The sequence below is a fragment of the Parasteatoda tepidariorum genome, chromosome 2, assembly GCF_982258835.1.
Source record: "Parasteatoda tepidariorum strain Cologne lab strain chromosome 2, Ptep-v5.0, whole genome shotgun sequence".
NCBI classification, from domain to species: Eukaryota; Metazoa; Arthropoda; class Arachnida; order Araneae; family Theridiidae; genus Parasteatoda; species Parasteatoda tepidariorum.
In genome coordinates this window covers 66,360,774-66,385,779 of record NC_141756.1, presented here as the reverse complement: position 1 = coordinate 66,385,779, position 25,006 = coordinate 66,360,774, and the positions used below count along the sequence as shown (strand labels likewise).

General features: G+C 31.6%; 2 protein-coding genes across 2 annotated transcripts; both read right to left on the bottom strand.

Annotated features, from left to right (window-relative positions):
- Positions 1-7,322: 7,322 nt before the first annotated feature.
- Positions 7,323-8,357, bottom strand: LOC122272607 (general transcription factor II-I repeat domain-containing protein 2-like). Its single transcript, XM_087156602.1, has 2 exons — positions 8,175-8,357; positions 7,323-8,063 (listed from the first exon to the last, which is right to left on the bottom strand). Exons 1-2 carry the CDS (start codon positions 8,355-8,357, stop codon positions 7,323-7,325), a joined length of 924 nt encoding a protein of 307 aa, XP_087012728.1.
- A 2,335-nt stretch (positions 8,358-10,692) lies between these two features.
- Positions 10,693-15,942, bottom strand: LOC147815824 (uncharacterized). Its single transcript, XM_087156601.1, has one exon. It carries the CDS (start codon positions 15,940-15,942, stop codon positions 10,693-10,695), a length of 5,250 nt encoding a protein of 1,749 aa, XP_087012727.1.
- Positions 15,943-25,006: the final 9,064 nt, after the last annotated feature.

Below are 25,006 nucleotides of genomic sequence, written 5' to 3'. Positions count from 1 at the left end.
TATCTAATATTTTTAAATTCACTAGAATTTTTTTTATATTATAAATTACAAAGGCTTATTTTAATACAAAGAAACTTTACGTTGTTCACCTTTAGACACAAAATTTGTTGATTTCAAAAGTAACATTATTCGTATTCTCATACGATTTAGTTGTTTATCAAAATAACTTGGTACAGATATTACTTCAATTATAAGAAATTATTTATTTTTTCAGAAAGGATATTAAAAAAAGTGAGACCAATTTGAATGGTGAAGGAGGAGACTGCATTGCAGATAACAAAAGAAAAAAGACAGGCTTTTGGTCATCTTTGAAAAACCTCTTTTGTTCATGCTGCAGTCGAAAATAGGTTTGGAATGAGTGGAATGAGTGGTGTAAAAAAAAAAAAAAAAAAAAAAAAAAAAAAAAAAAAAAAAAAAAAAAAAAAACCCTTAAAGGATGGAAAAGGTTGTGAGACATTTAAATGACAAAGAGGAAAAATGTATTGAAGAAAAAAAATCAGTTCTGCACTTAAAAAAAAAAAAACAATTTTGTCAATGAAAGTAATTTCATGATTTGATGGATATGATTTTGCTAAAAGAATGTTAAAGAACAACTTAAATGAAGAAGGAAACAAGTGTTTTACAGAGTGGTTAAAAAAAAAAAAAAAAAAAAAAAAACTATTTTGTACTTAGAAGCAAAAATAAGCTAGTTTTTCATGCCTCAGAAGAAAGCAATTATTAAATAGATAATTTTGCAAAAAAAAAATTTTGAGAACTTAAATTATGAGAAAACTGCATAACTGGTATTGCAATAAAAAAATAGTTTCATTCTGTAAAAAAAAAAATAAATTGGTACAGAAATTATTGAAAATTAAACAATAAACGCAATAATTTAACAATAAACAGAAAAAAATTAAAGCAATTACTTATGCAGTTAAAAAAAAAAATAAAAACAAGGGGTACGATTATAGATCCACCTCCTCGTGGTGTACCCCGGAAACGTTTCGACGGCTAAGAGATCTATAACTCCAAACTTCATCAGTTTTTTTTTCCTCTTCTGAGACATTTTAATCAGTTTATTGCTGTATTGCAGTTCAACTGACTTCACTTGGCTGAAAAGACTTGATTTGCTACAATCTTTAAGAAAACATTTACATTTTCCCATGACAGGAACCAAATTTACAAGTGAAAACTCGTCCCATTCTCTGGTTATCAACTATATTTATTGCCAGAGTTTGGACAAATCACCTGTGAATTTTAATAAACATAAAAAATAATCTCTTATCTCAATTTTACACCTTTAAACAAAAAGACAATATTGATGATAAGTGCAAAACTGTTGAATTTTAAATACGAAAGGTGGGTCATTTCTTCAAAATCTATTCTTTATACATTCTCTATCATAAAATCAGCTCTCTATAATCTTCTAATTGATGAAAAACCATTTTGATAGAAGATATTTTAATGTCCACTCTAGGCGGTGGGGAGACACTTGTGTCAATCCTGCGAATTAAAAGACATAGAGCTTCTGCACGGTGGTCGTATTTCAGAAAAGAAAACTAGCTAGTATTTCATAGACAATATTGATGATAAGTGCAAAACTGTTGAATTTTAAATACGAAAGGTGGGTCATTTCTTCAAAATCTATTCTTTATACATTCCTCTATCATAAAATCAGCTCTCTATAATTTTCTAATTGATGAAAAACCATTTTGATAGAAGATATTTTAATGTCCACTCTAGGCTGTGGGGCTACACTGATGACAATCCTGCAAGTTAAAAGAGCTGCACAGTGGTCGTATTTCAGAAGAAATAAAAATGGCTAAAACTTCATAATCAATTACATTTTCTTAAAATTATCAGTATAAGGTTTTCGAGGACATTGATCAAAAATTTGAATTTAGATTTTTTAATATTTTAAATGGCTGAGTTTTAATAACAAAAAATTGCCAAATTCACCGTTTGATATTACTTTAAAGAAGTTTTTTTTTCTGTAGATTTTATTTTGTATATTACTATCATGCATACAATATTCAAAATTCATTGCGGCATTTCAGTTAGTAACAAAAAAAGAAAAAGAAAAAAGAAACGAATTGAAAAATAATGAAAAAAAACGAAGAAAAAAGAAAAATAAATAAATGAAAAATGAACTAGACATTCTTACCAACTAGTATTTAAAAAAAAAATATTTTATTAATATTTTATCATATTTATTGGAATGTTCTATATAACTTAGTTCCTTTTATACAAAATGTATGCGAAAACTATAATATCTATTCAAATGATTTCCGATAGTTTTCTTTTCATATAAGATATATTTTACCGTAATATCACGTTCTTTAAATATTTTTTATAAGAAGTATTTTATTAAGATATTGGAAATAAGCGGATCACTATTAAGTAAAAATCATTTGATTAAATTTTCAATCTCATGTAATTCAGAATCTTTTCCGGTGTTACTTTTTTTCTTAGGAAGTGTTACTTTCTTCAGATCCCCTTAGTAAATATAAATGCGATCTGTTATTAAAGAAGCTCAAATTAAAAAAGCCCCCCCGGGGAGTGCGGTATATATTCAGAGGAGGACTGTAAAATTTCTGGAGCGTAAGGAGAATAAGCGAAAAATAGTGGTACCACGCCTGAAAACTGGAAAAGTGCTTTCTTTTGTGTTACCAATTTTCCCCCGAACTCAGTTTAAAGTTTTTGGATTATCTCTTTTAGCATTGTTGCCAAGTTAATATAGGAATTTAAATATTGTGGCTCAACTAGAACCCTTAGAATTGCAAGTAATTCTTAGAGGAACAGGACTTGTTGACCCATCTATTGTTGACTAAGTCACAGTTTTCAGCCATGCAATCAAAAACGTCTTTAATAATAGTGAAAACAGGAAAGCTATTTTGGTCAGTTTTTAAAAAGGCATAATAACTCCATTTGGGGGCACACTATTTGCACTAAGTTTTCTTTTCTATGTATCAATTAAACTATGATAAATTAGTTTCAATCTCTCCTTGGTCAAAGCTGCTGAAATTTTCGATTTAGAAATAAGATTTCTATTAATTTTTATCTTCAAACTTTTTCGATTTAGGAATATAATTTCTAATAATTTTAATCTTTAAGTGGACATTCTCAGGGTACTGCTGACAGCTGCACTCTTTTTAACATCTGCATCGATGACTAGATATACTCATTATAATAAATTCACGGCATCCGTTGTTTGTTCTATGTCGATGATTTGATTATGTTGACACAATCATCGAAAAAAGATGCCCAAACAAATGTTGATCCTATTATCAAATTTACCCAAAAATCCTTTAGTTGTTGGCATAGGGGTAGGAAAAGAGCTTTAAAATTGAAAAAGAGCGTTTCACAGACTTTTTGCTCTCTTTTATGCTTTAGCAGTTTTCTTAAATTTTCATTCCTTTGATGCTATCTTAGAAAGCAGCGTAGAAACTTTTACATATCTGGTTACTGTTTTCAACTCTAAATAAATTTCGAAGAATCGAAGTTACAAGAATCATCAGAAGAATCGCTAGTCGGAGTAACAAGAGGCGACTCCTGATTTTCATTGGTTAACTGAGGAGATGTGCGTAATCTACAATTATCAACACATACCAGAAATATACTAATTACATTTTCTACTTACTTTTGTGAACCTCGTATTTCAAAAATAAACTAACTGCAAAATAATGTTCTTAGGCTTTTTTCTGGTTTCGTAAAACAACACCAATTTTTTCATAGCCGCTGCTTACTGACATCGAATCTGCGAGTGTTGTTTTAGGAAAAAGTAATATTACGTTAAATATCTTATCCAACCTAATTTTCGATATGTTTACCAACATGTTCCTCGAAACCCAAAAATAAAAACTTTGAATCCTCCAGAGCATCGAAGAAAGGGGATTGAGGCTGGGCCTTCCCTAAAAATATTAAAAACAAGCAAGTCTAATTAACCCCCTTGAGCTAAATCTGATACTGGGTTTCAAGAAAGAGCTTTAATGTCAGATAGTCTCTCTGCTATTATACAATTGCTTGAAATGAAAACGATGAATATTCATTATCCTGAATCCCCCTGGTTAAGAGTTTTTATTGATGGGTCCTTTTAATATGATCAATCCTATGCTGGCTCTGAAAGTTTATACAAAATTTCGAATTTTATATCCCTGTTGGTCCTACTGAAACACTCTTTAATGGCTTAATTAATGTTGCTTTGTTTCAGAACTATGTTACCTTAGAACATTTTCTCTGTTTTCTTACATTTACAAGTACCTTTTCTGACTCAAGAGTGATTACGTGTCTCTAATGTCTGCAAAACCTTTAGGTAACCCCTGCACTGATAATGCCTTGAAATGTATAAAATTCTCAATCCATAAATTGGATCATTTGAGTGAAAATTTTCCTTCAAATCGAGTCCCAGACACTGTGAAATTACTGAAAATTAGATAGCTTAATAAACTATCCACAAAGGGAATCATCATACAACAAATCGGCAGTTATGTTTTCTCAATGAAAGGAATTTTAATATTGCATACTAAGGGCGGTGTTTACAGAACACTCTATATCTGTTGCCCACATTCTGTATGTTATATTTGGCAATAAATATCGGGACTCTCAGTGGTACGAATTCGGAGCCTCATGCTGCATATAGAGATATAACAATGATATCACTTTTTCCATCGATGATAGCTGACACAACTCAGGCAATACTTTACCAGTTTTTTGTTAAAGGGCCTTAATAATTTACTTCCTTGTATTCATCGCAGCTGAAGAGAGCACTAACAGAAAGCATTCACATTAAACTCACTTAGAATAAGGCTAAGCATATTATCTATGGCCGGACCATCCGTCAATAAACCGGTTATAAAAATAAAGATATTCTGTGCTTGGTAACGGCATGTGATGTGTACGAGTGAGTTCATCAACTTCAAATTGGGGAAAATGATATTAACTAAGTTGCCTACGACGGCATGAAAATACACCTTCAACAGGGACTTAACGTCCAAAGAACACACGGTGCGACTACCCGACTGACATTTTTGAAACTATAGAGTTTTTGTGGTGTCGGTAAATATTTTTCAAGAGAGGTGAAACTATTGTATTAAGATTTTGAATATAGGATTCGTGTACTTTAAGTAGTGTAAATGTCTGGTTCAATTTACAACTGGTAAAATTAATGCATTCTTAGGGTCCTTGGGAAAATTTGCAGACCTCTTAATTATTTTATACATGAATTTAAAGCATTTGTGCATGGATTCTTCTGAACTCAACAGTGTGGACTCTCATTAATAAGGGTTCACAATTACTGTAGATAATGAATATTATCCAACACAACAATATGTCTACCTTCGTCGACTTTTACTATAACAATATTGAAACTAAATGTAACACTCTTGACATTTTCGTGTGCTTTCCTGGAGTCACTAGAGAGAGTTGGAATAGAATTATTAAATTTCATTAGATTATCAATCGTATGTTTTATAGATTCTTCAGTTAAGTTCGTGGTTCCTAGGTTAAGTATGCGCAAATTGAAGGTACGTTTACTGGTGTAATAAGTTTGGGAGCGAATGGTTTTTCAGAAACATCAAAATTGTTTTGTATCTAAAAAACTTCGGTCTAGTTAGTTTCAAATTTTACACTTGAACTACATACATTAATTGCTGCTTCTTTTCCACCAAGCCGTTCCTCTTGTCATCTACCTAGTCAAAAAATTTTAGCATTTTACAACCTGGACTTCACAACTTCTCATCACGTATATCAAGAGTAAAATTAACCATATTAGAACTTTCCCTCACGATAACGGTTTTCCTCCCAAAATAATTGAGAATACTGTTAAAATATCCAAACATGCTTGTAATCCTAAATATGAATAAGGTAAACCCGAAACAAGAAGTTTGAATTTGCTCTCGTTTTTTTCCGAAAATTAGCTACCGGATTTTACATAAATTCCCAGATAGTAATAAGTCCATCCCCATTTTATCCCCTTATCCTTTAAGAGACGTAGCATGAAATTCATTGATATCTTAATATCATTTTTATATTATGAGCTAGAAATCATAATCCTTTTTATACTATATCGCTCCACTAATGTGGAAATAAAATGTTCAGAATTTTTATTTGCAGCCATACAAATTATAGTGTTTAATGTTACACTGTTAAATATTTATAATGTACAAAATTAAATGAAAATCAATCACTATTCTACAGTGTCTGTGATTTCCTTTTCCTCCCTCTACAAGCATCGTTGAAAAACTATGAGATAATAGCATCACACGAAAAAATGAAATATTATCCAAAAGTTAAGATAAATAGCCAAAAATGGTCACCTAATTGCGAGCAACCGTTCGAGCAATTAAGCAACCCTATCGGCAACTCCGAACTGAGAAATTGCCTTTTGAGCAGGGGTCTCCAAACTACGGCCCGAGAGCCACATCCGGCCCGCGGACAGATTTTGTCCGGCCCGCGGAGAGCTAGCATACTTGAAAACTCCTTTTAGAGAACATATTTTTTATAGCAAATTAAATTTAGTTTACTGAAGTGTTCTAATTTTATGTTGAATAATTATTAATATGACATCTACATTGATATGGTCATGGGCTAACTACTCATAATATTGTTGTAGGCTTATTGTTATTGTTTTTGTGATAGGTTGGATAAAGAAACACAGAATTGTAATGAGTAAAGACATGTATAATATGTAGAAAATTTAACTTCAGTATATAATAACTAACAAATTATTGAAATGAATCCAACTAACATTTTATGCATTTTAAATAAAAGCATAACTTATAACAAGCATAATGACATATGAAATACTAATGAGATTTATGTAATTGAGATTTTCCACTGACAATAGTTTGTAGTTGTGGACTAATTTTACTTGTACGAATTATTAAAAGAGATTTAAGATGCTCATCAGTTAATTTAGATCTGTAAACATTTTTTGTGTGCTTCATTTCAGAGAAGGTCTTCTCACACAAATAAGTAGTACCAAAAACAGAAAACAGCCCACGAGCAAATTTATGCAAATTATCAAATTGTGTCAGTGGAAGACTCTTATAAAATTCCAACAAAGATAAGTTTTGATATTTGTTCTTAATTATATCACTGCACTGTATATCAATCATTTCCATTTGAAGTTCCGGGGCTAGGGTTTCAATGTCAGTATCAAAAGGATTCTAAAAAATCTTAATTTGATTCGCAATGGCATCAAAGTCTGAGAAACGAGTATCAAAATTTATTTTCAAAGCACTCAAAGTTTCGATTGTAAAATCGATAGGAAACTCAGTCTCAGTGGTGTGGCTGAATATTTCACATGTTTTAAAATGTGAAAAGCATTTACTTCGTAGTTGTGATTAAAACGGTATCAATTTCTTCCGGAATGATTTGATATTAGTGTATAAATCAGGAAGATGCTGGTTTTCTCCTTGCAATCTCAAATTCAGTTCGTTCACATGTTTCGTCAAATCAACATAGAATGCTAACTTCCACAGCCATGCGTTGTTTTGTAATTCAGTAAGAGGGCGATGCTTTTCATTCAAAAAAATTTCGATCACTGCTCGAAGTTCAAAAAAGCGCTGAAGGACTTTCCCACAACTAAGCCAACGGACGGCAGTATGATAAGGTAGGTCATTTTCTCCAATCTCTGCAATAAATTGTCGGAATTGTCGGTCATTCAGCCCAAAAGATCTGATAAAATTTACAGTTGATATGACTGGTTTCAGAACTTCAGACATATCCAAACATTTTCCGCACAAAGACTGTTGATGAATGATACAATGTAAGACTAATGGTTTTGAACCACCGTCATTTTCTACAGCCTTTGACACAAGAGCGACCACTCCTTTATCTTTCCCACTCATGTTTTTGCCTCCATTAGTTGTAATACATTTCAAGTTTTTCCATCGAAGGTTCTTTTGATTAATGGCCATTTCAACTCCTTTAAAAATATCTGTACCAGTAGTTGTGCCATGAATACTATACATATCAAGAAGTTCTTCTTGCACTTCATAGCTTTTATCTACTCCTCGAATATAAATCAACACCTGAGCAGTATCTGACACATCCGTTGACTCATCCAAAGCCAAAGAAAACCACTCAACATGTCCATTTTTGTCGAACAGTTAAGAGGATATATTTTCAGCGATGTTTTCTACCCTTCGAGCCACAGTGTTTGCTGACATACTGACAGTTTTTAATAAATTTACCTTTTCAGGGCGCATTTCTTCGGCTACTGCAATAATGCATTCTTTGATCATTTCTCCATCGGTGAATGGTTTTCCACTCTTTGCAATTTCAAGAGCCACACGAAAGCTGGCACGAGTTGCAGCCTCTTGTTCAGTTTTGAGTTTTGTAAATGAAGATTGCTGCGATTTCAATCCGCGCTTCATAGCTTCGAATTTTTCTGTCCGCAAACCTCCTGTATATTTTGAGTAATTTTAAAAATGTTTTGTTTCATAATGACGTATATTCTTTGATAACGGCTATGCTTTCATTGCAAATCAAACATAGCGCCTTGTTACTGGACTCAATTACGAAATACTGAATGTTCCACTGATCTTTGAATTTTCTGCATTCACTATCAATTTTTCGCTTCTTTTCCATACTACTAAATCTCACACAAAAGCAACAATTCAAATCAAAATACTGTTACAAAGATGTCTTAAACTTAGACATGCACAAACGCGTTTTAAGGAGGTACGTACTATTTTATTTCACAACAGTGTCATAGGAACTGACTTGTGGTTGCGCCACTAGCCTTCTTATATATTCCAATTACTGCCATCTAGAAGTGAGTGGAAGACACCAGAACTTTCTCGAACCAACGAGATTATTCTGTACGTGCTATTAGCGCCATCTGTTAGCAATAGAAGGTACTACCTATTTCCGCCTGTGTCCACCAGATGTCGTGTCACGTTACTCCTCATGGCTCGTACTCTACGACTAATCTAGAAATTACAGATAATGACAGGAAAACTAATAATATGCGGTGTTGCCGTTTTGCGGACTTTAGTCCGATTGGCAGCCTTTTTTAAACGTTGCGTACTTTTTCAGACTTTTTTTTTATCAATGGACTATTTCACTTTTTACCACCGGCAACAATGATAATATGGTTTTGGCCCTCGGAACTTACTGGAGTAATCAGTATGGAACTAAGGCTGGAAAGTTTGGAGATCCCTGCTTTAGAGTTACCAATAGAGTGTAGGTTTCGCTTACGGTTGTTCTCATTTTTCTCTCGTGTGATACTGCCATAACATTTAACCAATCAGAAAATTCCATTTCGCTTTTCACTCATCGTGCTTGAACGGTTTGTCGTCGAATGCTCTAATGTCGACAGTGACTTTCCTTGAGCTTTGAACTGTCTATGTACCAAATTTCATTGCTTTCGGTTCGATGGTTTAGACAAAGAATCCATTTCATGTCGATCTAACCGTAGGAGGTTATCGTGGTTTTCCTATCAATGTAACACAAATGTGTATTAATTCCATCAAAAATCCTCCACGATGTCCTAATGCTTGATCTAGAAGTTCCCTCGTCTTCTGGGTCGAGTTCAAAATTACACGGGTACGGAGCTGATTATTAATACTTGTAAACTCAGAATTTGGTTGGTAGGTTATAAAATAAAACAAGTGAAGTGCCAAAAACAGCTGTACATTTGTGAAATGTTATTAATTAACAACATATTATTGACTGTACCACTTGTCAAATAGTTTACTTGTAAAATTTTAAGTAAAGTGAATGAGAAGTTATGTCTCGATTTTTTATTCCACGATTACGAACTACAACATGACCATATATTTAACAGCTACACAAATTTGGAATGTTACTACTATATGGGTAAAAAGAACAAAAGTTTTAGCATTGGGAATAATAAACTTAACTCAGTGAATTTTATTTAGATATAGTGAAAATATTTGAATTTGCATTTAAAGTTTGAAAAAGAACGGAGTAATTAACTTGAAATTGATATTAATAAAAAAGAGGATTTTCAAATATAACAAAATGATTTTTAATATTTTCTGAAGCATTCAGAACGAAACAATATGTTAGTATACAAATAATGGAACAGAAAGAATTAATATAGTCTATAGAATAAATGAATAAATAAGTAATTTTTAAAAATCGTTAAACTATAACATTATAGCAAAACAATATAACATTATAAAGTATAAAAAAAAGTTGCTGAATTAAAGCATTTTTATAAATTAATGCATTTTTTTTGTATCAAAAGTTATTTAAAACTACATCACTTTCAATATTTACATTTGATATTTTAAACTGAAAAATAACTTAATATTTTTCGTGAGAAACAAAGTATAAGTGTAAATCGCAGCAAACAAATAAATTTCACGGACGCCTTTTTAATGTTATTCAAATGAACTACTAGTTCTACAGATGAATAAACAGATACAAATTAAAACTTAATAAACATTTATTAATTCTAAAGCAATCTCAATTTAGTGATATTTTTAAAACCTAACTAATTCGAACACTAAATAATCAACACAAAACATTTCAAGAAGGTTGCCAACATAAAAACCAAAGTTAAAGAATAAAAATTAAATGAAAGCAGCAGCAGTCAGAGTCACGTGACACCAACTATAAAAACATATTACAATCTCTAACATACTCCCACCTTGCAAAGTTAGGCTTATTGAACTTTGCAACCAAAATTTTACGAAAGTTGGAACTTTAAACTACTAGAGCTAAAAATAAAAAGAATGCTCATAAGTCCAACCGAACAGGAACTTTGATGATTCTTCCCGACTTAGTTTTAGGAAAATAATTCACCTCTAAAGCTTCATTGTTTTCTACAAAATCGTCAGTCCTTCTAGCAGCTTTTAAGACCTCAATATCAGTTTTGGCAGACACTTCTAATGGGTAAAGCCTTTGAAATGGACGGATCCTTTCCCCCTTACTGGTCCTCAGTTTTGCAACTCTAGGAATACCATCTTTACCAGGAAAAATTTCTAAAATAACTCCAAGTGGCCAATCGATGCGACGGACATTGTCATGTCCTATTAACACAACATCACCAACGTCTAAAACGTTATTTCTTCTTACCCCTTTGTGGACTAAAAGAGCAAGGTATTCATTTCTGAATCTTTGTCTGAGATTTTCACGTAGCTTCTGTAAATACTTTATTCGTTTTATGAGGCAAGATTGGTCTACATTATCTAGATCTGGTGTTTCGCTGTTACCGCCACCGTGAATAAACATTTCGGGTGTCAACGGTACTAATTCATTTGGATTATCTTGTATGTAAGTGAGTGGCCTTGAATTTATTACTGACTCACAGTCACACAATATCGTGTAGAGTTCTTCGTAATCGATGGTATATTTCCCTAGAACTCGACGTAGCAGTTCTTTGAGCATTCTGACCATTCGCTCCCACCACCCACCCCACCATGCTGCGGTAGGTAGAATAAATTTCCAAGTGATTCTCTGAGCGGTTGAGTATGCGGCTATTTTGTCCCAATCTAATGCTTTCAATGCTCTGTTGGCTCCCACAAAATTTGTGCCGTTGTCGGAATAAAGGATTGAAATCCGGCCTCGTCTGGCAATGAATCGTCTGAGGGCTTGGATATAAGCATCTGTGGTGAGTGATTGTACCAGTTCAAAATGGACCGCTCGGTAAACGGCGCACGTAAATAAAACGATCCAAGCTTTTCCTTTTGACTTCAAGTAGAGAGGACCAGCATAATCTACACCACTTACCTCGAAGACTTTTGTCAAGGTAACTCTTTCTCTAGGCAGCGGAGCGAAGGGAACTTCAACTGGTTTAGATTTGAAACGCTTGCATGTCACGCATTTAGAAATGACATCTTTTACTAACTTTTTAGCCTTAAGAATCCAAAACTTCTCCCTAAGTCTGACAAGTACGATAGAAGAACCAGCATGCATTGATTTCTCATGCTCTTCTCGTATTAACTTCATAGCGAAACTATTACCAGGTAAAAGAATGGGAAATTTAAAATCTTCAGTTTCATCACTATTTACAAGTTTGGTTCTTATTCGCAGTAATCCCTTTTCATCTCTAAATGCTTGCATTTTGTTAAGAAACTTCTCATCTTGAAACACTTTTAATTGCATGGATTTGAGCACTTGAGTTTCTGCTTCTTTGAATTCTTCATAGCTCAAGTTACCTTTTAATTTATTTTCATGTGATGTGTTATGTATGAAACGAAGAATCCATGACACCACTCTGATGTTTCTACTGTAAGAGGAAAAATGATCGCTCCATATTTCTGTAACTTCAATATTTACAATTGAAGATACGATCGTTCTTCTTTTTTCTCTAATCACTTCTTCTTCATTGACATCTTCCTCTGAGTCGTTAGTTGGCCATTCACGGGATGGAAGGTACAACCAACAGGGACCCTCCCACCATTTTGGCTGGCACAATTGCTTAGCTGAACAACCTCTACTTGGCCGATCCGCGGGATTCAAGGATCCAGGTACATGTCTCCATGCTTGAACTGGTGTCAGTTTCCTAATTTCTTGAACACGGTTCTGTACGAATACACCCCACGTTTCTTCTCTTTTCAACCAAGCTAACACTGTGGTGGAATCTGTCCAAAAATACACATTGTGGGTTTTAAACTCTTTTCGTACCTCAGTGGATAGACGAGCAGATATTGTGGCACCAAGAAGTTCTAATCTTGCAATTGTTGTCTCTTTTTTCCCACAAGGGGCAATTCTTGTTTTACTTTGTACCAGCTGTACATAAACATTAGTCATATAACAAACTCGCAGAAAGACTACTGCCGAATAGGCATACTTGCTTGCATCACAAAAAAAATGAAGTGAAATATTTTCAACTCCCTTATCGCAGTGCAACCATCTTGCTACCTTCACATTCTTCAAACATTCAAGCTCATTTAACCATCTTAGAAATTCTTCGCCCGTTTTTTGATCAACTTCAGCGTCCCAACCAATTTTAGACTTCCACAAATTTTGTAACAAAAGTTTTGGACGCATCATCACTGGACAGGTTATCCCTATGGGATCAAAAACTTTGTGTGAAGCTGATAAAATATTTCGCTTTGTGATCACTTCATTCTTTGTTTCATTAACATCAGGAATATTTATGGAAAGAGTATCACTTTGTCTGTCCCATATCATTCCTAGAATGTTTGTTGACCTTACAGTGGATTCAGCGGGATTAGTGAACTCCCACCCTCTTAAATCAAATTTTCTTTCAGCCATAATTTCTGTGGCAACTTCAATAAACTGTTCTAACTCTTGCTCAGTTTCAACACTAACTAAACAATTATCTACATAAAAACTGAGTAGCAGTTGGCGGATAATGCCTTCAGGATATCTTCCATTTCCTTGTGTGGCTTCATCTAGTTTGTTTTCTAAGTGGTATCGTATGGTTGACGCAAGCAAAAAGGGACTACAAGAAACACCGAAGACAACTCTTCGATGACGGTAATGTTTGAGCTCACCTTGTTCGTCGTGCCATAGAAAACGTAGAAAATCTCTATCTGGCTTATGGAGACCTATTTGCAAAAAAGCTTTGCGTATATCTGCTGTTATGCCGAACTTATGGAGGCGAAATCTTGTCATTATGGAAGGAATTAATTCGATCAAATTTAGGCCCTTTTCAACACAGTCATTAAGACTGGGATGTCCCTTTTGTTTAGACGAAGCATTAAACACCGGCCTAATCTTTGTTGTACTGTTCTCCTTCACTACGTGACGATGTGGCATATAGTGACAAGTCAATTTCAGTTCTTCTACAGGAACTTCTTCGATGATGTCTTCTCGTTCCCATTCTTTGAAAACATTTCCATATTCAAACAAATTTTCTGCTTTAAGCTTCCGAGTTGTTACTTGCAACCCTTTTAGTGCTAAATTAAAATTGTCGGGCAAAGGCAAATGTACGTCAAGCCAAGGTAGACTAACAAGGAAACGTTGATCTTCAACTTTAACAGTCTTTAAGAAATGATCTACCGAAGCGTTATAAAGTTCTTTTTTAGTCTCCTGTTCTGATGGATCCTGTATCCCTATGGTATCCAATGTCCACATATCTGATATATCCATTTCTTTCACTAAAAGAGAAGTTACCAACATAGAATTGCATAAAGATGTATCGCTTTCAGGCACTTTTCCCGACAAAGTCCAACCAAGTAAAGTTTCTATGGCGACAAGTCCACAAGTTAATACTTTACGCTGACCTGTCATAAGCTTCCCTATCACGTCAGCTCCAAGAAGTACTTGTACAGGTTGCAATTCATTACCAATATCTAATAAAGCTATCTCCATTTCCTGAAGCTCCTTGATCCACGGACCTGAAGTTACAGGTGTAATGTTATCACATATAGAAGACTGATCCAAAGCTTCCATGTTACAAGTTATGCTGCTTTTAGGATTTCTTAATCGAATTCTATAACATGTGTGTTCATACTTATCAGAGTTAATACCACCAAATAAAGAATGTATAAGTGTTTCTTTTCTTACCGGAGTATATCCCATTTGTTCCACGAGACTTTTCAAAATATACGTTTTTTGGGATCCGGAATCTAATACAGCTATCACTAGAATTTCCTTGTTATCTGAAACCAGTTTGATTTTTAATGTCTGAAGAAACACTTTGGGACCATAAGTAATGTTAGACATGTTAATCTCAGAACTTTCACATTTCTCACCACTTTCTCCTGATTCTTTACCTCGGGTATCTAGCTTCTCACACATAAGTGGCACATGTCTTTTAATGCATACAATACATTTGATAAACATTTTGCACTTACGTACTGGATGACCAGGATTCAAACACGCAAAACAACACTGGTTTTTTCTTACTATATCTTGTCTCTCGGCAAAACTCATCCTTTGAGCGGTGAAACAGTCTGAGCTGGAGTGCTTTCCAGAACAAAAAACACATAATTTCTTTACCTCTTTTGAAGCCGCAGTAAGTAAATTGGCAGCTGTAGGCACTCTATCTGAAATCAAAGGCTTTCCTTTTTTCTTAAAAGTTTGGCGATTTTCACTTGAACCCAAACCAAACCCAGCCATGGCTAAATTTATTCTTTCCTCTCCTTCAGTTTCGGTTTTCAGGAAATTCATCAAATTGTTCAGTCGTTCTTTAGCATCAGTTGAAGCTGCGTAAGAAGGACTTCTGTTCCATGCTTTCAGGAACTCTTCTTGAAAACAAGATTCAACCATTGGATAAAGTATTGAAGCACATTTATCAGTTGTTACTCCTAGTGTCTCTAAAGCTCTAAGGTACGATTCAAGCTTATCATAGAGAGAAGTCATTAAAATTTTTTCATTTTTCTGAACCGAAATTATTAATCTTAATAGTTCGCGAACATAAACTTCTACCAAAAGTTCATCTCTTCCAAACCGAGCTTTCAGACTATCAATTACCTTGGCGTAGTTAGCTCCGGTTGGCGGAAAGCTCTCTACAACTTCTCGCGCTCTAGATCCGCTTACAGTAGCTTGAATAAGGTACTGAAATTTATTTTCGGGAGCAATATCTACATCTTGATGAATCTGTTGGAATTGGCTCCAAAAAGGTAACCATTCCTTGATATCCCCACTGAATTGTCGAAACTCTAATTTGGGTAAATTAAATTTTCTCCTAGCACTAGTAATCATAGAATTTTCGGACTCACCTGCTATTGCCACTGGCGAGTTTACTTGAATTCGCGCCAACTCCAGTACATGTAATCTTATTCTTTCCCGTTCTTCATATTGCTTTTGCTTTTCATCACATTCTAACTGTTTTTGCTTTTCTTCATATTCTAATCGTTTTTGATCCGCCTCTGCCAATTCTTTATGCTTCCGGTCACTAACAGTTGTTACCAAAATATCTTCAACAAACTGTGGATCTTCGGAATACTGCTTACTTTTCAAAATTGCTTCTTTCAGTTCCGATATTGTGACCTTTTGTGGTAATGTTGCGCCAATTTCTTCAGCGACGAACAACAAATCTTCTTTTTTAAATCCTTTTGCTGCTTGAAACATTGTTTCGAATCGGAAAAAATGTCCTGTCACGGACGCCAGAAAATGTAAATCGCAGCAAACAAATAAATTTCACGGACGCCTTTTTAATGTTATTCAAATGAACTACTAGTTCTACAGATGAATAAACAGATACAAATTAAAACTTAATAAACATTTATTAATTCTAAAGCAATCTCAATTTAGTGATATTTTCAAAACCTAACTAATTCGAACACTAAATAATCAACACAAAACATTTCAAGAAGGTTGCCAACATAAAAACCAAAGTTAAAGAATAAAAATTAAATGAAAGCAGCAGCAGTCAGAGTCACGTGACACCAACTATAAAAACATATTACAATCTCTAACAATAAGTATTAGAATTCACACTCAAACATATACAATTACAATTTTATTAAATGAGAATTTTCTTTTCGATTCTGATGAACCACCATTGATGAAAGATAGATAAAAATTGCGTAAATCATTTGAATTGCTTGATGAAATTTAAGGATTTAATTTAGTAAAATATAAATTTTAAATTTAATAATTGTTTTTTTTATCTCCTATATGTTTTCTCTCAGAAACAAGTGATTTTTAAAGGCTTGGTTGCTTTACATTTTGGTTGCATTTTCGCTTTTTTCCTCTGACTTTAATATTGAATGTGTACATAGAGAAGGTGCGTATTATGAAATAGTTTTCAAATATTTAACAATCTCATTTCAGCCAAAAAGTTTAAAAATAATCATAAAAAATAAAATAAAATAAAAACGCTTAAAGGTTGAAGATGACAATGAGAAGAAAGAAGCCTTTTATCGGCTTTTATGCGAGCATGGATAGTGTTTAAAAGTTGCCTCTGTCAAGTTTTTTTCTTTGGTAAAATGCTTTATTTTTAGATAAATAAGAGTCAATGTTCTGTTTTGCTTCATATATTCATTATTTTAATAAAATTGTGTATAAATAAGCTTTGACAAATTAAATTTAACTTAAATTTTGAGCTTATGAACTGGCATTTATTTTACATCAAGGTTAGTTCTTAACCTTGGTTAGAACCTAACCAAGATTAGTTCCTAACGATGCCGCACGATGTTTAATACAACGTTTTTCAAGAAATAAAGCTTCTTTTAATTTGTACCCTAACTAGACGCAAAGAAAACCAAAGAGAACGAAACATGCATTATTGAGAACGTTTATATCCAACTTACAAAGATTACTTAACAAACACTAACAAGGATACTAAACGAAGATGAACTTAGTTCTTGCCCCATTTGGTCTGGAAAAAGGAACGAATACGTAAGAAAAAGGGGGGAAACGTTCCGACGAAATAAAGCCACTGCTGTTAACAGCCTTTTTTGCATATGACCTGAAATATATGATGTATAGCGTATCAATTAGTAAAAAAAAACCTTACATTTTTTTTTTTTTTTTTTGGAATTGGGGTTGTATCCAAAATTTAATATTTTTCTAGGTAAAGTGAGGCATTGTCCTGACTAGTGATACCATTTCTCTCAACAAATGACAATAATTGAGTTTCTAGAATATTTTGTTAATAGTTCGCCTCTACGCGTCGTTTGAGAGAAACTAGTTTAAGTTTGCCACTATGACTCTAACTCAGACTATAACTCAGGTGGCTTGTGAAAGATCATTCTCCACATAAAAAGTAATTAAAAATCGAATGAGGAGTACTTTATCTTCGGATAATTTGAATGCTCTCATGGTAATGGCAATAGAAAAAGATCTATTAATGAAATTAGATAGCTATGACATAATCGATAAAATGGCAGAAAATAGTGACCCTTTTCAAAAGTTAAATTAAATTATAATTTAATGACTTTTGAAGAAGCATTAAATATATTTTAAAAAAATGTTTACATAAATCATACATGTATGTGTAGTATAATAAATATTTTTATTTATTCTTCATCTTTCCCCTTCTTTTTGATTTTATCAACCTATCTTTCCTCATAAGAACCCTGTATTTTAAACTGAAATACATTCTAAAATAAGCAATTTTTATCTACTTTCTTACTTCGATAAATTAATTTACGTTCATGAGAATTTGTAAGTTAAAAATGCCTAAAAGTGATACATTAAGAGCTGCGTACGCTTCGCGCACACGGTGTTTATGTGAAGTAGAGGGTCGATATCTCGAAAATGCCCGGGCCGATTTTAAATCCCAGTCCGGGCCTGTTAATTATATCCGTCAGGACCGTGATACGTGTTCACGTGATTCTCCCTTCACGGCAAACGGCGTCATATATGAAACGAGCCTTTCTGATTTCGTACTATATTCTCGTATAACTTTTCTTATTAGTACCTATACTCTCACCCTAACCTTTTTCCTACGGCACATGATAGCAGCTGATATTCTGGATCATGAGTTGTACCAGTTGGCAAGTAAAGAATTAAATATGTTAATTAATTAGTGCACAAGCTATCTTAGGTTACAAAATTGGACACATATTTTCTCTGCCTTTTTTCAACAAAGTAGGATTTCTGACCCTCGATGAAAGGGGGGAGGGTAGCAATGTGAGAAATATGATCCTAATCGATAGGCCAGGAGAGCGGTCAAAATTTAGAACGCCTCATCAAGATTAAGGATTAAAATTCATCAGTGTGTAAGAGATGGTGGAAGACACGTATGGTATTTTGTAAGCTCATCCTGGTACTTGAAAAAGAAGAATCGTTATACGCGTGGGTAAGTAATGCCCGGAAGTGTTTACTTCATTGTAACAGTAAGCAAGCTTTTTTCAAGGAAAGATAAATCCATCAGAAATAAATTCCATTCAATTTTCTTTGCGCATTTGCTTTTCCTACCAGAGGAACAAAAGCGTAGTGTGACGAATGAAAGAAATCTATTGTAATCTTGAAAGTCAATATTTTCAAAATTTAGTTTTTAAATGCAAAGATGGTATAGTTTAGTCTTCAAATTATGTTATATACAAGCTCCTTAAAGTGAAATAAAATAGATATATGTCAAAATTTAAAATATGAATTGATGACGTACCTGTGTGTTGTCAATATAACCGCTGTTTTTGAATGATTCCTTGCTTGAGCTAATATGTTCCAGATTTTTGTTTTTGACACTGGATCAACACCAGCTGTTGGTTCATCCAGTAAAATCAGTGGAGGTGATCCAATCAGTGCCAGGCCCACAGAGAGTTTTCGTTTACTTCCACCACTGGCATTTAAGAAAAGTATGAAAAGGGAATTGAATTACTTTACGATACTTACAAAAAATGAAAAACTATGATGGGCCATTTTAAAGTACAAAGAAAGCACAAAATCAAAAATGACGATTAGTTTCAATAAGTTTAATCTGAACTAAAACAGAAAAAAATCTCTGATATTTGCTTTCATTAATATTTGTTAAATGTTTCATTTTATACTTTTTTGAGTTTAAGTGTCTTGTAACACTCAAAAATCTTTACTTAACAAAATGTTATCAGGATAAATTTCCTAAGTAATAAAATAAGTGTTGAACCGCAAAAAGTTTAACAAAAAAATTTTTTGTAAAAAAGTAGGGCTATTCTACGCATAGTTTAAAATGTTTTCTTCTTAATTCTTCAATACGTATGAATAAAAGTGGGTCATCACTTATAAGAAACAAATTACGGCAGAATTTCTCAGCTTATGTATCCTTTCCCAAAATTTTCTTGTCCAATTTTTTTCTTTTTATCTCTTTATATTATATATTACGTTACATTATATTATGCATTATATCATATATTATATATTACATTATATCATATATTATATTATATTATATCATATCAAATATTATATTATATTATATGATTGGATATAGTATATAATATAATGATTGGATATCGAGACAGGATTTCAGAAATAAAGTGCTTATGTCATTGTTCGAGTGAAGAAAATATTTGTTTGCAAAAGTTGCAGAACAAATGGCTTTAAAAGGGACGGGGCCATCCATATACAGGCCACTGGTAGTTCAGACATTGAAAGATTGACCTAGAAAAATGCTATATAAGATGTTGTCCAAATTCCTAAATTAGCACGTGAGCTTTCCTAATTAATTTTTTTTACTGCTATATGTGGGTTTTCAACTGGTCCCGTTCCCCTTCGTGCTTTGTCCAAGAAGCTGAAGTGGGTAAAAAGTGTAAATAATCAAAGGTTCAATTTTATTTCCATCGTAATTATGAGAAAATGAGCTTTAATTTATACTATTTTCTAAGGAGTTCCAATGACTGCCTAAGACTCTCGATATATTTATTAGTTTATACTTAAAATATTTTCAAAAGCATTATTTAATGATTTTATTTAATTGAGTTCTTAATTAAGTTCGCTTCAAAAACTGTTTCATTTTAATATCTAAAGAATATTAAATATTATTGAATGCAATAAGTAATATTTGTATTTTATCAATGTCTTTGTAATCAATTATTATATTAAAATAAATTTTTAATCTGCCAATATGACTTTGGCATAATGTTGGGGGAAATAGTCGCCTGGATATTTCCTAAGTACCCATTTTTTTGAATGACTTATTTTTACATATTTAAATTCACGATTAAAATTAGTACTTGGAAGCGATTGAATTTTTTTTTAATTCTTATTATTTTATGTAGTAAATTTACTGCGGTTTTATCCAAAGATAAACCTCAAATTAAATATTAAACAAATTTACAGATTTTCCGACTGAAAACAATTACACTTTTTGAATTTTTTTTTCTACGACATTAGATGTTTTTCAGCAGATTATAAATAAATTTAATAAACCTGTTCTTGAAACACAAATTAAGATTAATGGAATGCATAATGAAGCAAATCATATTCTCTTCGTAACTATTGAATATTATCTATTCGACACAACATCTCAAAAATTAAATTTGCGTTTTTTCTAAACATTCATACACGAGAGCTGGTGACACAAACACTTTGTAATTCAAGAAGAACTGAACCTTCCTTATTTAATCCTTATTTCTTAAGAATTTCAAGAAATAAGGATTTTACTAATAATATTCAAATTAAAATAGTAAAATCTACCGGAAAATTTAAAATCCAATGTTTTTCTTAGTTAAAAGAAATCACACACTATTAAGCGAAATCGCAAGAAAAAACTTCCATTTAATACTTCTAAATACCATTTTCATATTGTTAATAAGTATAAAATTATCGCGATAAATTTGCCAAGATTTAAGGTTAAAACAATAATGTAGGAGTATAAATCATTAAAAGTTTTATTTTCTACATGAATCGAAGAATTTTCCGCTAAGACTCAGGCTGCTTGATTTTACGTAATTTTCGGTAAAAAGGAATAGCTAAATTAATTTAAAGTTAAAACTGCAAAAAGACATGTGGGATTTTAACAAAATGACCTTTGGATCCAGAATTCTAAATTTTGTTACGTAAAATTTCAAAAATGAAATCGTCAAATTTTCAAAAATCAGAAAAATTAAATATTAAATACAATTTGTAATATTATTTTTTCCCAAAAGGAAGATTTCTAACAGCTGTTTGCATTTATAAAGCTTAAAATTTTAATATTTTCGCCAAAAAGATAGATTTGTTGTCAAAAAAATCCCTTTTTAAATGTTTACATTTGAGCTAACTAATAGGGCAATGCAAAAAAAAAAACACATAGTACATATAAAAAATGCTTCGACATATTTTTTCTACTATATATCGGACGTAAACTGTTTAAATTTCGCTGATAGACTTCGCTTTTTAATCTAAAGAGCGTTTTGTATTCGGATGCATAAGCCAGATCATTTAAATAGCTATAAAACTTCTCTTCCCTGCCGAATAAACTGGTTTTGATTGGATTTGAAGTAACTAAACTAACTAAATATAACCATTTTTTAAGTGCTTCGTGGTACGAGATGTTCTCCAAATGCAAACGAAAATTAAGCTATCGATAAATATGGGTGATGTACAGAGTTAGTGCCAATAGTCTCATTCCTTCCAGATATTAGTATCTTTTACTCAAGAGTAAATTATTAAAAATTATTTAAAAATATGGTGTGCCTAGCTTTTGAATATTTTACCTATTTTTTATGTTATAAATTCATCTGTAAGTTCTTAAAAAATTTGTAATTATTTTTTATAAATTTCATCTCACTAAGAAATCAATATTGGAAAGATTAATGTAATAGTTTGGTTTCTCCTTTTTAACAATGTAACTTTTCTACATTTCATTTAAATAATCAAATACAGAAAAAGGATTATTAGAGTTTATTTATAACAATACTTAGATTGAAATAGCTGATAAATGTATAGAAAGTTTGATTGTTATGCATTGTTAACAAAAAAAGTTAATTGTTGAGAACAGTAAAGAATACTATTAAAAACCATTTGTTGGTCATTCTTTTTTGAGCTATACTCAGTGTATGTTGTCAAATTTGACGGCGATTTTGAAAAGCTTTAAAAAAGTGCTATTATGAGTGATTTATATCACCAAACTTTCATGCCTTTCTGGCGAATGCACAGGAAGAAATTTCCTTTGCATAGACAAGCGATTATTAATCACTGGTTAGACCAGATGATGAAGTATCCTCGGCCTATGCGTAAGCCTATACTTTTTATATTTATTCCAATATTAGCAGTCATGCAATTTATAGAACTTTTGGTTGACAAAACTTAGTGAAGAGATTTATACTTTTTCTAAGAAAAAGAAATTTCAAATGTTTATAGCAAAATCGTAATAAAAATTATCAATTATGAAATGTTACTGGCACTAAGTCTCATGATATATATATATATATATATATATATATATATATATATATATATATATATATATATATATATATATATATATATATATATATATATATATATATATCAATACAGTACTACTGAATTGATATATTTTCCCTTGGCTATAGTGATGTTAGAAAGCAAAGCTACAATATATTAGAAAGAATTATTTTTTTCAATTACAATTATGTGAGCTGATACGTGATTATATTTTCCCCTTATTTTGTTTTCTAGCTTTTAAGTTTAAATTTTTTAAATACTTCTATAGACAATTTTATTTATTAATAATTTCTCTTTTTCTCCTTAAAAATATTTTTCCTTGTTTTCTTTGTATATTTAATTTATTTTGGGTTCTATGTATTTGCAGCTTATGCTCCGTAATAAAACTTATTATTTCTCTTAATTTTTTTCGTTAACCTCTCCTTCCTTTCATTTTTTTCTGTCCCTTTATTGATTTTATTAGAATTCTTTAAAAATAGTTATTAATTTGATTAGAATTTTGTAATAAATGGCAATTTATAGAATTTTAAAAAAAAGTGTGAAGGTTCCATCTTTAAGATATAATAGTTTTTAAATGGTCCTTTATACGACAAAATAATTTGCTAAAAATCAGCTTTCCCATTAAACTGTTTTGCGTTTGTGAAGGGCGCAATTAAACGATAACAATTTTTCATAATGTAGCCAAATTTCTCCTAAAGTCTTTTTTGGCTTCTGTCGGAATAAGTGGGTGATATCAAAGGAGAAATTGAAGGAACTAGAAGAATCAATAGAATAAAGCATTTTTCAAAAAAATTTCATTCAATAGATTTTTAATTGTTTACATAATCTTGTTTACAATTTTTATGCCAAGCGGCAATTAATATTATGATTACTTGAAAAAACTGTGCTGCTGCTATTGTTATGATTTATCATTTTGTAGTATTTAAAGTATTATAGTATTTAAAGTATTATAGTATTATAAGTAAAGCATAAAGTATTATAGTTTTTTATAGTATTATAGGCATTTAAACAAGATAAGAATAAGTTCCATTTTTCAGCATAGACAATCGGTAAAAGAATATTTGTTTCATTTAAACATTTTTGCATTACAAAACATACAATTATCAATAAATAATCATTAAATTTGAAATAAAATTACGACAAACATGCATGTTTAAGTTATTTTTATAATTTTCATATTTGTAATAAATAACAGTTGCAATTTTTAAAGTGTTGTAAAATTAAAATAATGCAAGCCCTTGAAACATATTTTCAAAATAACTAATAACTTCTTTTTAAAATTTAGATTATATTATATCTTTTTAAAATGTGAAAAGTTGAATTTTTCCTAACTGTGAAATTATATTTAGCTCATGAGGATGATTATGATGATGTTGAAAGTGAAGATGAGACAATCAATGAGTAAGTATATATTTTTCAAGTCGCTAAATATGACATAATCATAAATACGCTGAATTCCCAGAAAAAGAGCACAAATTAAGATTATAAATATATAGGCACGAAATAAAAAAAATACAAACGGCACTGAGAAAAAATTATCGCCAAAACTACCAGAATATGGAGAGATTTATCATATCCGTGGATCTATGGGAACACAAAAAATCTTGATAGTTTAAAATAAAGCACTTTGGTAAAGATTTTTGTAAAATTAGCAATAATATGTGATATAATTTGTTAGATGAGATAACATCTTAGACCATGATTCAAAAGTATTTGATCCGGTAAAATTAACTTCTTTATGTTTTTTTTTTTTACCAAATGTGTGAGAATGAGAACTATATTTTAAAAAACTACATTTTCCGTTAATTCGTTACTATATGAAGAGAAAATATACCAAATTAATGATTTCAATACCGTATATATTTTGATTTTTATTACAAGAATATTCTGCTCTTTTTTTATCAGAATTGTCATTACCACACAGTACGGTAATTTTACAAGAATATTTTTCTCAGTGTGTATTAGCAAACTTTTGGGTTGTACATATGTTTTTATTCATTTGTTTTGTCATAATCAGGGTGGTCATTGTAATACAATCTATATTTTCAACAAAATATAACGAAACAAAACAAGTAAAACATTAAAGGAAGATTTTATTATAAAACTGCTTTTAAATGAGAAATAATTTTATAAAAGGTTTTAATTCACAATTATTAATTTTAAATATGCCGAGGATTTAGGAGTTCAATGTAGGTTATTAAAAATCTTGTAAAAAATTTAAATAAAGAAGTATAAGCGTTTGGGATCGGAAACTCATATTTATACTATTTGAGCTGTAAAAAATTACTACTGAGGAAGGTGAAGTGAAATAATGATGAAAGAAAAAAAAAAGGATTTAAAATAAATTAACTAGAAAACA

Excerpts from the sequence above, each read along its gene's own strand:
- LOC122272607 (XM_087156602.1), bottom strand. The coding sequence starts at position 8,357 with ATGAAGCGCGGATTGAAATCGCAGCAATCTTCATTTACAAAACTCAAA. Across the intron at positions 8,064-8,174 it reads AAGAAATGCGCCCTGAAAAG|TGGTTTTCTTTGGCTTTGGA; the intron begins GTAAATTTATTA and ends GGACATGTTGAG.
- LOC147815824 (XM_087156601.1), bottom strand. The coding sequence starts at position 15,942 with ATGTTTCAAGCAGCAAAAGGATTTAAAAAAGAAGATTTGTTGTTCGTC.